At 34.3% G+C, this 17372-nt stretch overlaps 1 protein-coding gene across 4 annotated transcripts in view; it reads left to right on the forward strand.

Annotated features, from left to right (window-relative positions):
- tlk1a (tousled-like kinase 1a) overlaps nucleotides 1-17372 on the forward strand; it is a 134902-nt gene that overhangs the window by 69130 nt on the left and 48400 nt on the right. For all 4 annotated transcript variants that reach the window (XM_051930625.1, XM_051930624.1, XM_051930622.1 and 1 more), the window contains exons 3-8: nucleotides 3869-3940; nucleotides 13199-13271; nucleotides 13633-13676; nucleotides 13897-13992; nucleotides 16629-16718; nucleotides 16800-16892. In XM_051930625.1, coding sequence (XP_051786585.1) covers nucleotides 3869-3940; nucleotides 13199-13271; nucleotides 13633-13676; nucleotides 13897-13992; nucleotides 16629-16718; nucleotides 16800-16892 — 468 coding nt within the window. The remainder of the gene's footprint in view (nucleotides 1-3868; nucleotides 3941-13198; nucleotides 13272-13632; nucleotides 13677-13896; nucleotides 13993-16628; nucleotides 16719-16799; nucleotides 16893-17372) is intronic.

The raw sequence follows: 17372 nt of genomic DNA on the forward strand, positions 1-17372 counted from the left end.
TACAGGCTGCATATCGCTTATCTTTAGTGCATCAAACAGGGATGGACTCCATAGTGACACTGAGTAAACTTGGAGCAGCTGAGTTGGTCATTATTATCCTATGCAAAAAACTGTTTCCATAAAGAGTGTTACTATGTAGTACCTTTGCCGCGTCAAAGACTAATGGATTTAACTGTACTTGCAGCTAACAGTTTGAATTTTTTTAAATTTTTTTTATAAAATCAATGGGATGCCCAAATAAGCTTTGAACCATGCTATAAAAAAACTACCCTGCTCACAGGGGTTGAAGGGGGAGACGTTTTTGTACCACCAAGATTCCCCTCATTGGCTTTCTTTTCAATGTGGACACACCATTATATCCATTTGTTTTATATTGTGATTTTCAAAAGCAAGAAAATTTTTAGTTTATTGACAAATCTGCATAAAGTATTATCTTTGTAATATTTGTTAGAAAACTTTTTTTGTAAATGAAACTTGGGTGATATGTGTTTTGCCTTTTTAGTTTGAGCCCATTCACTAGTTATCTTATACACAGGATTTTCACTGTTATCTATAGCTGTCCCTCGTGACCTCTGACCAAGTTTGAGTTCATGTTTTTCTCTTGGGGGCTAAAAACTGGATTATTCTCTTCAGGTAAAGGGAGAAGAGCTACCCTTAAAGGAGCAGAATTTTTGGGATTTTGTTCACAGGTGACAGAAAAAGGGAACATGAGACCCAACATATTGGAGTAACTGTAGCTATGTAATAACTGGTGAAGCAGAAATGGAGTCTAAAGACAGAACTAACACTTTACTAGTCAATCTACATCCACATCCTTACCTATAGTCATGAGCTGTGGGTAATGACTGAAAGAATGAAATAACGAGTATATACAGCAGTAATGACTTCCCAGGTGATTGGGCTGATGTCCGTTATAGGGTGAAAATCGCAGAGATTCGTTCGTGCCTCAGCATAGAGTCCCAGTTCTGCACAGATCAAGAAGAGCTAGCTGATTTGGTTTGGTAATGTTGTAAGAATGTTGTTTTTATAGTCTGAGGTATATAAAGTAAAAAGAAAAGGAAGACATGACTGTTCCTTGTGGTGATCCAGTGTTGTTCACGTCTGTATGAGAATCAGTCCTTGAGTTTCACAAACTGGGGTGTGCCCGACAGCGTATACATCATCCACCTGCATTTCTATATATTGCATATTTATAGGAAATTAAAACTTTTCAGTCATACCTTTTTGGATGTACAGTATTCTATTAGTTTTTTCAGGTGCGAGGTTTATTGCCAGATTTGAAAGTAAAGTGGAATTTTAGCTTGTGAAAAACTCTGTCTTCTCCCTTGTCAGAAAATGTTTAAAATTTGTATTTGATCTTTCCTTCCCTGGGTGGATTTTTCATTCCTCACCGACTGACACACACATATATATATTTATTTTGGATTTCCCTGTTATTTTTAATTTTAAAGTACTACTTATCAAAGGATCACAATTAAAACTTTAATTCATGGGGCGTGCCAAATTTTTGGTCATCAAAAATCTTTAGGTAAAAATGGCAAATTTGTTTGTTTGTATATGTGGTACTGTTTCCATTGCTGTTAGAAAATACAGCAGCTCTGAAGATGAGCTTGATTAGCAGTGTGGCTCAATAAGACTTGTCAGCCAAGGAATAGACAAAGCAACTGGACAAGCAGACTCTGGTCACATTAACATCGTAAATTTCCTAATTTTTGAAATAAATTACCTCATTTTTGTGTATACATCATGCATGAGTTTAAAATTTCTAAATCATGGGAGTTATACAAATTTAAAACATGGGAAAGTGGTCATTTACATCCATGGTAATTTAGCCAAGCTGTTGCTTCAGTTACCCTTTAATGCTGGTTTAAGGGTACATCCCCTGTTTGTCAGCATTAAAGTGTACATTGATTGGTGGACTTGTATACTGTACGTCATTGTTTATTATTTAAAAATGTATAAGCTGGCAAAGCCGACAGACTACCTGATGATTCAGATCTTTGCTTAATGCAATATTTTCTTAATCACAAACAAACTGATAAAAACGAAAGACCCAATTCTTCATGTATGATAAACTTTGGCGTTGCTTTTGAAGACACAGTGCGCCAGACTACCACTACTACTTTCTAAGGCCTGGAATATACTTGACTGTACCGCACTGATTGTGAAGAGGGTGTAGCAAAAATTAGATGCAATGACATGTGTTGGGTTTTTGCTGTGCACAGAATTTTTTCTAACTGTGGCATTGTTGGGGTTTCACTGTTACCCGAATAGTATATTTTGAGGAGAGGCTGGGTAAATGGGTTGCTAGAATGATGAACAAGGGCTGAAAATGAAGCAAAAGGTCATCAAAGGTCAAGGAAGACTTGCAAAAATATATGAAGTTGGTTTCTCTTTATTATGTATGTCACTCACTCTCCCTTCGCTGCTTTTGTTTAATGGGTCTGAATGCATACACAACTTAATTCTCATCATTTACCGCTATATAAATAAAGTAGTAATTAATGTTCACCTAATTATGGGAGTTGACAACAGTAAAGGAGAGGATAATGTGATCTGTTCCACTATTACTTCAATACCAATTACAAGTGAAAGGAATCATAATTGCAAACAGCATTATGACAACGATAAATAGAAAATAACTTTTCAAATACTGAAAGAAATTTTTTTAGCAACACCATCATAAACAAGTCTGATAACGTTCAATGCTCTATGCAGTGTGTCCAGTAACCACAAATAAGTGGTCCTTTTGTTTTCAGGCAAAACTCTTTTTAGGATAATTTGAAAAAGCACGTTAACAGACTGTTTACTATTCAGCCTGCAATGTCTTAACAAATACTGATGCAGTACTGAGTCATTTAATGGAATGTACAACTTAGAAACAAAAATGTTTACTGATACAGCATGTAGCTCCTTTCAACTGACAGAGCTTACTACAGCTGGGAAAACAACCTTAAATATTCATCAGCTTATTGATCACATCTGATAACTTGAATATTCTAACAATGTCCCTGTCATAAATCAAGTGTTCATCTTTAGAAAATGGACATTAACTTGTATACATGGTGAAAAATGTTGAGTGTGAAGCATAAACCTAATATTTACTAACACGAGGGCCTCCTTAATGATCCAAGTGTGACGAATTTTAATTCAGCTCTTCATACAGTAGATCTATGGTTGTGGATGGGTAAAGGTGTATGACTGTAAAGGACATAAAGCACTTCCAGAATTAACCCTGACAGTGGCATTGATATTTTTGACAGAGAAACTAATTGATGAGGTCTAAATTAAGTCGGCAAGCAAAATTGGAGAGTTTGGAAATTGGAGTATTTCACTTCATTTTGGGAAAAGACCACACATCAATATGATTTAATCCTGTAAAAATCATCTATTTTCCAAAATATAATCTCCCGAAATGCTGACTTGTATTGTAGTAGAAGAATGCAATGCTCTCATGTATAACATTTTAGAAATAAACATCGCTATAGTAAGTTTCATATGTAAAGCTGGGCTGTCAGAAAGCAGGCCTGGATTACCAAATTTGCAAAGCTCGCACCTAATTAGGCTACCTTATCCATTTATGGTTTGTCAATTCCTGATTCCTGCATACATAATTTCACTTCAATTTTTAAATATGCCCTCCTTGAAAGGTTGACTTCAGTATTTTTTTTTTATACAGTTTGAAATTGTTTTAATTTGGGTGGCATACAGTGATACAAAAATAAATGGGCAATCAATAAATGAGATAGAGAAAAAAGGTATTTGGCCTAGTGTTTTCTAAAATTTAATCTTGGGCCTAGAATTTTCATTTTGGTACATCACCACTTTTACATACATACTTTTCACCAGCATGTCTTTTTATTTTCAGGCCTTGACAAACAACGAATGTTCCAATCACAGCTTTGGTAGTCTTGGATCTTTAAGTGACAAAGAATCAGAGGTAAGAGAATAGAGGCACCTATGTAAGGCTTTTTATTTCATGTGTTTGAGAACGTTGATAACCTAAAAGTAACTTGCAACAATGACATTTGAATGTCTTAAACACTTAAGCAAATGGTAACTTTGTATTTTAGAAATTGGTAGTACACAAGCTAAACCAATTAATTTTAAGCTGAGCCATAAGAGAATTTTGATAAATGCCACATTGTCACTTTCAAAGAGCTCCTTATTTGTGAATGCAACTTTAAATATTGTATATGCTTTAATAAGCTACGGCATTGCAGGTTATAAGAGTTAACATGTTTGGTAGACATTTACTTCTTGTCCCACCCATAATAAAATAAAATGTTTATCTTGGGCATTTTATCCACTGGTTGTGTTCTTTTTACTTCACCATGATGTTTTTCATTTCAGCCAGATCTATCAGTAAAAAATGTAGAGGCACTGAAAATAAATGTCCCGTTTATTCCTTCAGTGTTGTCTGTGGGGGAAAAAAATGGCTATTTTTGAAAGATAAAATGAAAAACTTTTGTTGTTTTGAAGTTTATGTAAATGTGCAGAATTCATTTTAATGATGTATTTATGTATTTTCATTTTGAACATGTTAGGGATGTTTGTTTATTTTGTTTTTTTCCCATCATTTTATTTCTTGTGGGACACCGCCATTTTCAGTGCTGTCTGCGTCTCTTTGGTGGCAGTGGACCTGTTGGCAGTCATTTGATTGATATGATAATAATGTTACTTTATAAGATGACATTGCAACAGTTCCAGTGTTTAAGATTTTGAATTGTGTAGAAAACATTTCTTGCACTTCTAGCTAGTTCAGTTTCAATGGGATATGTAGTATTTGGGGAGTCAAAACTTTGCCTATTTTTAGATTGAATTTCAGTATGCATTTTGGGCTTGTTAATTTGGTTCAAATTACTTTTTCTAAAACCTACAATCCATTAATTTCTATTTTTTTGTCTTTAACTTCAACTTTTATTTTTGGCCATCTTGTTAGTACACTCTGGAAGTGGCAAAATTAAAACCATTCTGTGAGTTAGAGATGGATTTTGGGGTTTCTGTACAGTTTATTATCCAGTTTCTCAAAGTAATGTTAAGGACTAAAACTAAAAAACATTTAAACATAAAAGTACCTTTTGTGGGCCTCATCACAAACTATTCAATAGAAATATAACTGCTCACATTATTCCATCAATACCAGCATTCATGTGCAAGGTCCAGCTTAGTTTTAGTTTTCTATATTGCTCAGGGCTTGAAGAAATACAACTTCAATTTTTGCCTTTTGTTTTTCTGGATTAAAATCTACATCACTTGGTAGCAGATATGAGAATGTTTATCAACAGCAAGAAAAAAATAACATTTAATCAAACACACAATGCATTGGTTTGAAAGTAAAGCTTGTGTTTCTGCTAAACTCCTGCCATTGATTCTTTAAAAAGCAGCTGAAAACTGCTAATCACCTGGCTTGAGGAAGCCTGAACAAAATACCCATTCACTGGGAGAGAGTAAATTTTTTTTGAGTCACAGGCACCTATAGTATTATGTTTTTTCTTTTCCATTAAATAATTTATATTTAGAAATATTCACTGAATGTATTAAAATTCAACATGCTAACACAAAATGTGAAAAAGTATAGCACATTAGTTTTTTGTTTCTGCAGTTGGAGCTCTATATGAGCACATCCTAGTCTGTGACACCAAATTTTGTATAAGTGAAGCCTGCAGTGTTCAGTAAAAATAACAAAATAGAACTTCAGAGGAGAGTGAGGTCCATGGTACAATTGAGAAATAATCAACTTGGCCATATAATGCATAATAGGGCCCAAAGTTTGAGCTATTAAACGCTAATTACAATTTGTCATGCAAAGCCAAAAAAAAATACACAAATTGAAAAATAATGTATAGTGCTGTATGTGCAGAATTAATTCTGGATTTTTTAAGCTAGTTGTAGAATAAGGCACAACAAAGCACGTTTTTTTAGCCATTTTCCATCTTTTGTTCACACATGTGCCAACCATGGACTCTCACAGGAACTTGTACACACTTGACCCGAGAAATCTGTTCTAGCTGATTCAGCTTTGTTTACACAAGCCCTCAACACAGCAGTTTATTTTTAAATTCTTGTAATAGCCTTTGTGTGTAAATTTTTTTGTTTTATGCTAGATCTTCTTCTAAACAAATCTTGCAGCCAAGCTAGGAGCAGTTCACGAAATATATACCTAAAGAACACCAGAAATTAAATCACATTTAAAAACTAATCCTTTCACAGAAGACCGTGCCCTCTAACAGCCTTGCCTAATCCACCTGTGATCTGTTGCTATTGATAGCCAAACTACAAAAGCCTACCTACTTCTCCAATCACATGTATCACATTGTCCATTAGGCACTTTTTACTGAAACAAGTGGTGCTGAATTATTTGCTGATTTTTATCTCCAGTAATATGGTCACAAGAAAGTGCCATTACATTTTAAAATGACATAGTGGGCTCTATATTCTTCTAAAAAACTCATTTCCATTAGTGGAACAGGAAATGCCTTGCCGAATGCTTCAGGGAACTTATCTGAGTTATTAGGATCAAAGATCTTTCTAAGCTTTTCCTTTATCAACATTAGATCAGTTTCACAGAACAACACATTTTAAGGAGGAACATACAAATGCAATTTATAGGTTACGCAAGGCATACAGGAAAGTGCTAATTCATTCAAGACAAAGCAAAACATGCAGCCCATAATTGGTTGGTTTTTAAGTTGGTGTTCTGCTTGTATGATTCTTTTAACTAGACAGAGGAGTTTATTTCCTTGTTGGTATTACAAAAGTCTTGTGACATGAGATCAATAGAAAAAAATGCATTTTGTAATAATTTTATGCACAACAGCTGCAGGTGTTATGAAGTAACCAAGCACTGTCAATCTTGATTCTGTATTGGTGTCTGGCACTTCTCAATTGTTCAAACCAATCTATACATTGTTGATATGTTCAATCAGTAGAAATTTTTTTATTAAGCTGTTATTGTTGTTTGTCCACATTTTTGTTTCAGTTTAAGCATGAATGGTATGTATTATCATTGTATTCATTGCAATAAAAGGCTTTGGGCACTGTGGTATGAAAATACTGTTTTCCCCTCCGTATAGTACGTTTATCTTTGCAAGTGGTGGCCATTGCCTTGTTCAACGAAAGCTTGTTTTGCTTTGTTTTAATAACGACAGACGTTTTTCATTCTGTAATGTAGCAACAGTTACTGCATGCCTCTACAACTCTTTAAGCAGGTGTTGAAAGATTTTCACCATTTTAATATAATTCCTTCCTGATAATTTAATGTTCATCTGTCAAAAAAATAAACATCTATGAAAATGCAGTTAAACTGGAATTCTACGCTACATTTTAGTTCTGTATTTTCAATATACAGGGTGGTTTATGTGAACACGAACATTTTAAAAACATATTTGAAATTTTACACTAATATTTAGTATTCAGAAGTTGGCAGTCCTGTCCATATTTAAGTCCTTATTGATTTCATAATAGGGGGGAGAAACAGTAAAATGTGCCTGAAAGCACACAACTGCAGCTCTGAAAATTATCTCTCTGTAGAGTAATCCGTGCATCTCTGGTGTCACTTCAAAGTCAGGGGGGGAAAAAAAAAGTCTTGAGACGTGTATCTATGCACACTTTGATTGGCACATTCCTGTTGGGTATTTTGGTCTGAACTTACAGAATAGTTTCATATACAGTTAGGTCCATAAATATTTGGACAGACACAACTTTTTTTCTAATTTTGGTTCTGTACATTACCACAATGAATTTTAAATGAAACAATTCGGATGCAGTTGAAGTGCAGACTTTCAGCTTTAATTCAGTGGGGTGAACAAAACGATTGCATAAAAATGTGAGGCAACTAAAGCATTTTTTGAACACACTCCCTTCATTTCAGGGGCTCAAAAGTAATTGGACAATTGACTCAAAGGCTATTTCATGGGCAGGTGTGGGCAAGTCCGTCGTTATGTCATTATCAATTAAGCAGATAAAAGGCCTGGAGTTGATTTGAGGTGTGGTGCTTTCATGTGGAAGATTTTGCTGTGAACAGACAACATGCGGTCAAAGGAGCTCTCCATGCAGGTGAAAGAAGCCATCCTTAAGCTGCAAAAACAGGAAAAACCCATCCGAGAAATTGCTACAATATTACGAGAGGCAAAATCTACAGTTTGGTATATCCTGAGAAAGAAAGCAAGCACTAGTGAACTCAGCAACGCAAAAAGACCTGGGCGTCCACGGAAAACAACAGTGGTGGATGATCGCAGAATCATTTCCATGGTGAAGAGAACCCCCTTCACAACAGCCAACCAAGTGAACAAAACTCTCCAGGGGATAGGCGTATCGATATCCAAGTCTACCATAAAGAGAAGACTGCATGAAAGTAAATACAGAGGATACACTGCAAGGTGCAAGCCACTCATAAGCCTCAAGAATAGAAAGGCTAGATTGGACTTTGCTAAAGAACATCTAAAAAAGCCAGCACAGTTCTGGAAAAACATTCTTTGGACAGATGAAACCAAGATCAACCTCTACTAGAATGATGGCAAGAAAAAAGTATGGAGAAGGCGTGGAACAGCTCATTATCCAAAGCATAGCACATCATCTGTAAAACACGGTGGAGGCAGTGTGATGGCTTGGGCGTGCATGGCTACCAGTGGTACTGGGACATTAGTGTTTATTGATGATGTGACACAGGACAGAAGCAGCCGAATGAATTCTGAGGTGTTCAGAGACATACTGTCTGCTCAAATCCAGATAAATGCAGTCAAATTGATTGGATGGCGTTTCATGATACAGATGGACAATGAACCAAAACATACAGCCAAAGCAACCCAGGAATTTATTAAAGCAAAGAAGTGGAAAATTCTTGAGTGGCCAAGTCAGTCACCTGATCTTAACCCAATTGAGCAGGCATTTCACTTGTTGAAGACTAAACTTCAGACAGACAGGCCCACAAACAAACAGCAACTGAAAGCCGCTGCAGTAAAGGCCTGGCACAGCATTAAAAAGGAGGAAACCCAGCATCTGGTGATGTCCAGGAGTTCAAGACTTCAGGCTGTCATTGCCAGCAAAGGGTTTTCAACCAAGTATTAAAAATGAACATTTTATTTCCAGTTATTTAATTTGTCCAATTACTTTTGAGCCCCTGAAATGAAGGGATTGTGTTAAAAAAAATGCTTTAGTTGCCTCACATTTTTATGCAATTGTTTTGTTCACCCCACTGAATTAAAGCTGAAAGTCTGCACTTCAACTGCATCTGAGTTGCTTCATTTAAAATTCATTGTGGTAATGTACAGAACCAAAATTAGAAAAAAGTTGTGTCTGTCCAAATATTTATGGACCTAACTGTATGGTAGTATAAGCAAGAGGTGCTCCCAATTGCAAAGCCGGCAGGTAGAAATTTCATTTGTATAGCTTTGCTTCATCCTCTGTTTTGTCTTAGAAAAGGCTTGTATTACAACAAATTAAACGGATCATCAGGAAAAGGGCATGACTACAGAGTAAATGGATCGTTACTCATTTACACAGAGTGATTGATAAGGTGTGCAGTGGCAAATAACATTTGTCAACGAAGTGCTATTTTGATGATGATAATGCTGACAGTTTGTTCCAGCTTAAATGTTTTGCATTGAATGAATAATTGCATTTTCTAGAAGGTTTGGACCTATGTGAAGATATGCAAACACCTTAAATATTTGCATTTACCCACATATATACATCTGCATTTATATAAATACTATCTATACTTGATTCGTACCCAGTGGACACCGTGCAAAGGATAGTAAAGGGTGATGATAGACGGTGAGTTATAAAAAAATATTCCATGGCAGAACACAGTAATTTAGTACAATATACACGTCAGAGGGGTTGATCTTTCTAATAAACTTAATGTTATACCAACCACTTCATAATTCCTATATAGTATTGCACATTTTTACATTTTATTGACATTAATGACACATTTTTGTATACTTCACAATGAGAATTGCAAAGCACAGGATATAGAGCCAGTGAAAAACAAACTGTGTGAAGCTGAATTATGTGGTGTGTGCTTGCAGACGCCTCCAATTCAGGTACACTCTGCTTTGTTGGAGTTTCAACCATCATTTGTCCCGGTATAAAGGGTACATCTGGGAGAAGGAAATGTATGGACCGCTGGCAGAAAACTGCTTGACAATGCAAGGAGCCTGTTGTGCTACTTTGTCTCATTCTGGACAGGAACCGTTTTGAACAGTGGGACATGTAAATCATATTCCTATTTTCTTATATAAATAAAGAAATGTACATAATTGAGTTCTGAGTGAAAAATGTTGAGTGATACTGGAATAGAAGGCACGTCTTTGCAATTTTATTTTCGCTAAACTGTTGGATTTTTCAGTGTGTTAGCATTTTTTTCAGTGGTAGACTGAAAGTTTAAATGTGTTTGACCAGTTTTTGGCCATTTATACCACAAATGTATTAGGTAAGCTATAACGTGTACATGGTTATACTAGTCATTTGTACTACTTGTGCCAATAAAAGAAGATATGTAACACCTGGGGTAAAACTCTAATTTTATGTGACAAATGGGCAGACTTCAAAAACACTGCAGAATGCTTAAAAAGAAAAAAAAAAGTCTTAGATCTTAGAGGGTTAAAGAATGTATGTTTTTATTTTTGCAAAATTATTTGTTGGGATCCCCCTCAATCCAAAACTTTTTTTTACACTGTTGCCTTTTCTTTTCTCACTGTACCGTTGCTTCTTTCCAGTGGGACTCCAGTTATTTTTTCTGCCTGTTTTTCTGCTTTAAAATTACCTTTTACTCCATATTAACCCTTGAAGAATTAAAGAATGGTCTCACAACATCCATTGATCATCTTGACAGTGTGAGAAACCTACACATTAACTTCATGAAATACCATTAATTGTGTATTTGGTTTTGTAATGGAGTGCCTTGGCAGAGTAACTCATGTTCTTATTGTCTTTGCATAAGTAAGAGGTAATGATGCAGAAGGGGGAAATCTAATAGTTTAACAAGGATCATAAGGGAATATTTTTTAGAAACTGGGTTAAATATTATAAAGATTTTATTCAGTGCAACATCAAATATTTTTTTGTTAATGGCACATATCTAAACACTTTAAATACACCTATTTTTAAATAAAAAGTGTTTTCGTTTAATGTACCATTAGCATAGCTATACATTAATATTCCATTAGTACTTTTTTACATTGAACAACAGATCTCCGTGCCATGTCCAAATCTTTTTATAATGTAATGCATGTAATTAAACCTCTGTTGGTCAGTTAATTATGAGTAAATCACTTTTTAGTTGTTTCAGGGGTGCTAAGTTCCTAGTTAAGAGATTTAAGTTGCCGTTGGAAACTGTCTAACCATGCACTTCTAAGTCCTGATGATTTTGTGTGGTTTTTTTTTATTTTTATTTTTTAATTTCTTGGCCTATATACCTTAAAGTAGAGATGTTACAGTGGTCTGTTTCGGTACTAAAGGTCTGAAAAACGTAACAATACCAGCTTTTTTGCAGTGTTGGTAGTACTGAGAAGCTCAGTACTGCATTCATGCATGATTGCAAGTGGATAGGCACATTCATACATGAGAAAAACGTGAATTAAAGCTACATATAAAAACGGCTTACAATGGATAATTGAATAGAGGCTTCGCATGCATACTCTGAGCTGCAGTGAGCACTTCTACAAATGTCCATGTGTATAAACATCTGTCCAATTTGCATGCTGTTCAGTGTCACAAATTGAGGAGAGGGAACTTGCACACTTTCAAATTTACGTGTAGTGGACTGTGGTATGTGGGAGGACTGCCAATGCAAACCACAGTTGCAGCAAGTAAATATCGAAACAAGGCTTAAACTAAGTGGTTATCTGGTTTGTCTACACTAGCGATAGCATGAGTTGTTCCATTTTGTTAATACCAAAATACAATCTATTTAGTGTTTCAGTGCTTTGAAGGACAAGGTATGTCTTTCTATTAATGCGACATATACTGTACTTTAACAGAGGTGTGCAGTTAGCAGGACAAAAAGTGTCATACTTCATTGTTAAATATCAACCTGGAAACACTGCCTTCAAGCCAAATGAATGACACAAATTCAAACTACCGTATACTAGTATAAGCCATAAGCTGAAAGCACGTCATAAATTTGAATGCAATGTTAAATGTAATGCATCCTTAATTATAAATTATTTGATTACAGTTAATGACAGCCCAAGTAATTTTCTAATTCTTGATTTGTACACAGACATAAGTAATAACAAAATGTGATTACACACATAAACCTTACACATCCAAACAAATGCTGTTTTACAGGAGTTATGATATAAAAGGTTCATTTAAAACTGACAAGTTTGATATCACAAAAGAAGCTTTAAAGTTGGGACAAAAGAACAGATTTGGAAAAACAAAGCATTATGAGTGAATTAATTTGACTCATCCGTTATCAATTTACTCTTAATATTTTAATTGGCTAATAATGTAAAAATCTTCAAAAGCAAAATATAAAAACCTAACCGAGTGGTTTACTGATAAACTAAACTTATAAACATCATGTTACAAAAACAGCTTTAAAGAATTTATTTAAATGGAAATATCCTGAATTATATAACACTGTACATATAGTGTTTGACTTTTTAGATTTATTAGGGATTTTATGCAGTATTTTTCAGTTTCTGGACAGAATATTTCAAAATAAATTTAGAATATGCACATGCTTAGATAAAGTTCTATCTAGTTAATGATGATGACATTCTTTGACTCCTGTATTGAGTCTTCTCCCAAGATTATAAACCCTATTTGTTGTTAACACCCCTCCTCTTCCACACATTGATGTACAAACTCTGCATTGTTTTTTGATATCCATGAATTCCAATACTTATTTGCTTAAATAATAACTTGGGTAGGTACTTGATGGAAATACCAGTATTTTAAAGCTGTTGTTACTTTTAGTATTGTGTATTTTATACTGTATTACAGAAAATGGCATAATATTGTTCACTTCAATAATGAAGGCACTTAAACAAAAATCCATCTGTTTTTGCCATGGCATCTTAAGGTATCGGGTATCATAAAATTTCACTGATACTGAATATAAAAATTCCGGTATTGTTGCATTACTATCTCAAAGTAGTATTAATTTTAATTCAATTTTTAACATTGTTGTTTGTGAATGCAAAATTTAAATGTGATTAAACTTGAATATTTTGTTTTACAGACACCAGAAAAGAAGTCTGAGGCATCAAGGGGAAGAAAACGTAAAGCAGAAAACCAGACAGAAAGCAACCAAGGTGTCCATATACATCATTTGTAAATGCTATGAATGACCTAGTTTCATATCAATCTAATTCACTTGCTTTAAGTAACTTGTCAGGAATATTCTATGTAATGGAAAGTAAAGGATTTTAATTCCTCTTTATTTTCTTGCCAGTTTTATTACTAATTTATGTCTTTGTTTAAATTTATGTGTAGTTTTTCAGTATACAGTTATAAAATACAGTATTTCTCTTTTTAAGAACACAATTTTAATTTTGTTTTGGTATTAATGTTGTCTTAATGTCAGTAGTCATTAAAATTTAACCAGTTTTTATTTATAATATAAAGAGATCCTCATTAACACTTGGGTTTTCCTTTCTATTGTTTGTTTTTTAGGAAAAGCTGCTGTTCGTGGACCTAAAATTAGTGATTACTTTGATGTAAGTTTGGGTCTTAAACATATGTTGATGACAATATATTGTTCCCCATGTATATGGCGTTCAATTATGATACTGTAAATTCTCTGGATGTTGGTCCTTTTTAACTATTATGCTTCTTTATGTGTAGTCTTTTCTTGAATGTGCTTTTTATATTTCATTTTTGACAGGGTACATTTTTACATGTCAAAAGTGATTTTAAATTCAGTGTTTTTTTTTGTAGTTCCAAGGAGGAAATGGCTCAAGTCCAGTACGAGGCATGCCTCCTGTCATTCGATCTCCTCAGAATTCCCATTCACATTCCACTCCCTCTTCAGCAGTAAGTCATACATTTTTAAAATATAAATTATTCAACAAGGAATGTTTATCTGTGTCTGGTATTCATGTATCTATGTGTATATGTTGGTGATTCTAGCACATATGGCACTCTTTATCTTAATTTTTCTTTACTTTTTTTTTTTTTTTTTTTTTTATTGCCTATTGCAAATATAAGTAGCTGAACATCTTTTGTCCTTTCTTGATCCATATCATTGTCATCATTTTTAAAATGTTAATTTTAATCACTTGTTTACAGCATTTGTCAGATGAGAAATAAGTAATGTTAAATCTCAAGTTTAAAATAAATTATAAAAGGCTGATATATTCCATCTCAGAAAAAAATACTACGGAATAGGTTGCAGACCATTATTTCTGCTTTTGAATTGTAGTGCCTTCCTTATTCTATAGGAATGTACCTTTTATATAAATAAACTGTTTAAATTTTTAAAATTGACAGGTGGAATACATGTGGAGCAAAATTTAAAGAAACCATTTAAATACTACCGCCTTACGCCTCCTTTTTTCCGTTTTCAAAATGGCTTAAGCCATTTCACAGTCATGGTTTACCTTATGCTCTGATACACATTTTCAACTGCAAGATTTTCAACTTATGAACGTGTGCCTTTCCTTATCAGTCCAATCCACTACACCCGAGGCACATTTTAGTTGTCATAGCAAAGGATATAAATACTCATGTCATTTTGATATTTATTTTCAATACATTTGAAAGAATTCATCCTTTTTTGCTTCGTCATTCTGGGGTATCGCCAGAGTTGGCAATTAAAAGAAGATCATTAAAACCTTTTAAAAAGGCAAACTTGGTACCATGAAGGGCTTTAAAGCACGGCTGAAGTGGTTCAAGGATGCAGTGCAAATATCCAAATTAGTTTTTTTTTTTTTTTAATTATTGGTTGTACTAATGCATGCTTAAACTGATCAGGAACCAGAGCCTGAAGTTAAACTGCAATTCATGATAGCTTGAATAGTTAGACCAATAGTCTTAAAAGTATCTATAATAAGACAAGGAGGAAGAATATCGGTAAGACCAGCAATTACTTTCATATGACCAATTGCACTATAAGTAAAAGAGAGATACACTACCTCAAACCCTGTAGACAAAGCTGAAGGAGAGGCAGAAATTGATGGATCATATGAGGAAGATACAATATGCACTGTAATCGCTTTAACCTTATTCACAAATTAGTGCAAGATTTCCTCACAGGTGTCGGTAATGAGGTATAGCTTATACATCTGAGCAGAGTTAAGAGCAGCATTGATAGTGTTAAAGAGCATACCAGGGTTATGGTAGTTCTTAGTAACAATATTGGAAAAATATTTAAATGTTTTTGCCTTAACTGTTGACTGGTACGTGACTCAGTTCCTTCCTCTTCAACATATCCAAAGATACCTGAAGCCTATCCTTCTTCAAATTCCTCTTGGCTCTCCTGCATTCATGTCCGGCTGAATGAGTAGTATCATTCAGCCATGGGTTTGGATTTTAACTTAGGTTGCCAGGATTTAAGAGGAGCAGCAGTGGCCAGTTCATTTAGAAAAGTTGAAAGAAGGTGAGCTCCTCAGTATCATGACAAGATGGATCCAGCAACAAGGCAGCATCTTCAAAAGCACCTAAAATCCATAGCCATGGAGGAAGTAATTCTCCATGGGCAACTTGCAATGGCACTTAGTTTAAGCAAGTAATTCACAGAAGCTTTGAATAAAGCAGATACATGATCAGAAACCACATAATCACTTATTTCCATATTAAAAATGGATAGACCATATGAAATAATTAAATCAAGTGTATGGCCCGATTTTTGCCTAGAACAAGTAACAAATTGAACTAAATTAAAAGAATCAATAAGATTTAAAAAGTCACAAACCAATGGCTTATTAGCACAACACGTGAATATTGAAATCCCCCATATTATGGATACAAACATATTTTAACATAAGATCAGATAAGTCAGAAAACCCATTAATAAATTCCTTATGATTTTTAGGTGGGTGTTAAATCACCGCACAATTTGCAGGGTCTTTTTTTTTCCCAGCTCAGAGATATTTTGTTCAAAGCAGAAATACATAACCCAAGACAATTGTTTTATTTTAGTTTTTTTTAATGGAGGCAACTTTATTTCCTTAACTTTCTATTGGAGTATATATTTATATTTGTGTTTAAAAATATAAGTAGGCATAGAATATTTTCTAAGCTTGCCAGGGTAAATAAAGTGTTTGGTATACTGTAGTTTCAACAGAAAACATTTATACTTGTGTAAAAAGAGTTACTTCTAAGCATTATCCATGTAATCTGACTCCATTCAATCCTTTTGCATTACTTTTACATTTCAAGGAGACTTAATGGTATATTAATTAATATGTGAATGCACTGTTATATCTTTTTTGCGATTTTTCTTCAGGTGTATCATCTTTTCAGAGTTTGGGCCTCAAATTTGGTCTTCCGCTTTTTTGTTTGTGTTCTGAAAATAGAGTTTTATTTCAATGTTCAGCCATTTTTCTTCTCCTTGCTGTGTTTAGTGCTGTTTATTATATTAATGTGCAACTTATGGGGGGAAAATTGGTTAACATAATTCCATTTAACTCATTTACAGTCATTGATGTATATTTCCTTTTTAATTCAAGGTACGACAAAATAGCCCATCTCCTACTAGCTTGTCTTTTGCGGACCATATGATTGTATATCCAAAGCAGTCATCCTTTAAATGTGTTCAGGTAATCATTATTAGATAGTAGATTTAAAATTTCTCACATTTTGCAATGTTACACCTCTTAAATTAATTTTTTTTCTTTTAGACCGATTTAACGATTCTTAAAATTGCTGCTCTTGAAAGTACTAAGAATCTTGATCTTGAGAAGAAGGAAGGACGAATAGATGATTTACTTCGGGTAATTCATTTTATGTTTTCTTCTCCCCCCAAAATGTGTGCCTCTGATGGAGCTACAATTCTAAACTGTCTCCTGTGTGTACACTTGCGTTAAATTGTCTCCCAGGCCAGTATTGGTTCCTGTCTTGTGCTCCATGCTAAAAGGATCCGGTTGAATCATGAGAATGTTGTGATCTTGATTTAAGACTTTCTTGGTTTTAGTTTTGTGTCTTCCCTTTACATGATGGGGTACTAAACAAAATAAACAGTGTGTAACATGAGATAATTTTGTGCTATTTAAACTTTTATTATAATTTTTAAGCACACAGATATTCATGATGATCTGTTGCTATTACAGATAAATCTAGTGACACTAACATGCTGGAGGGCAAAGTTTAAAATAAGTGTGTGTTTTCTTAAGTAAAGATTTGCTCAAAATCCACCAGGCAGTTCATCCATTAAGTGGCTGCATACTTTTCTTTTACTGTGTTTAACTTGTGAT

This window comes from Erpetoichthys calabaricus, chromosome 8, assembly GCF_900747795.2.
Source record: "Erpetoichthys calabaricus chromosome 8, fErpCal1.3, whole genome shotgun sequence".
NCBI lineage: Eukaryota > Metazoa > Chordata > Cladistia > Polypteriformes > Polypteridae > Erpetoichthys > Erpetoichthys calabaricus.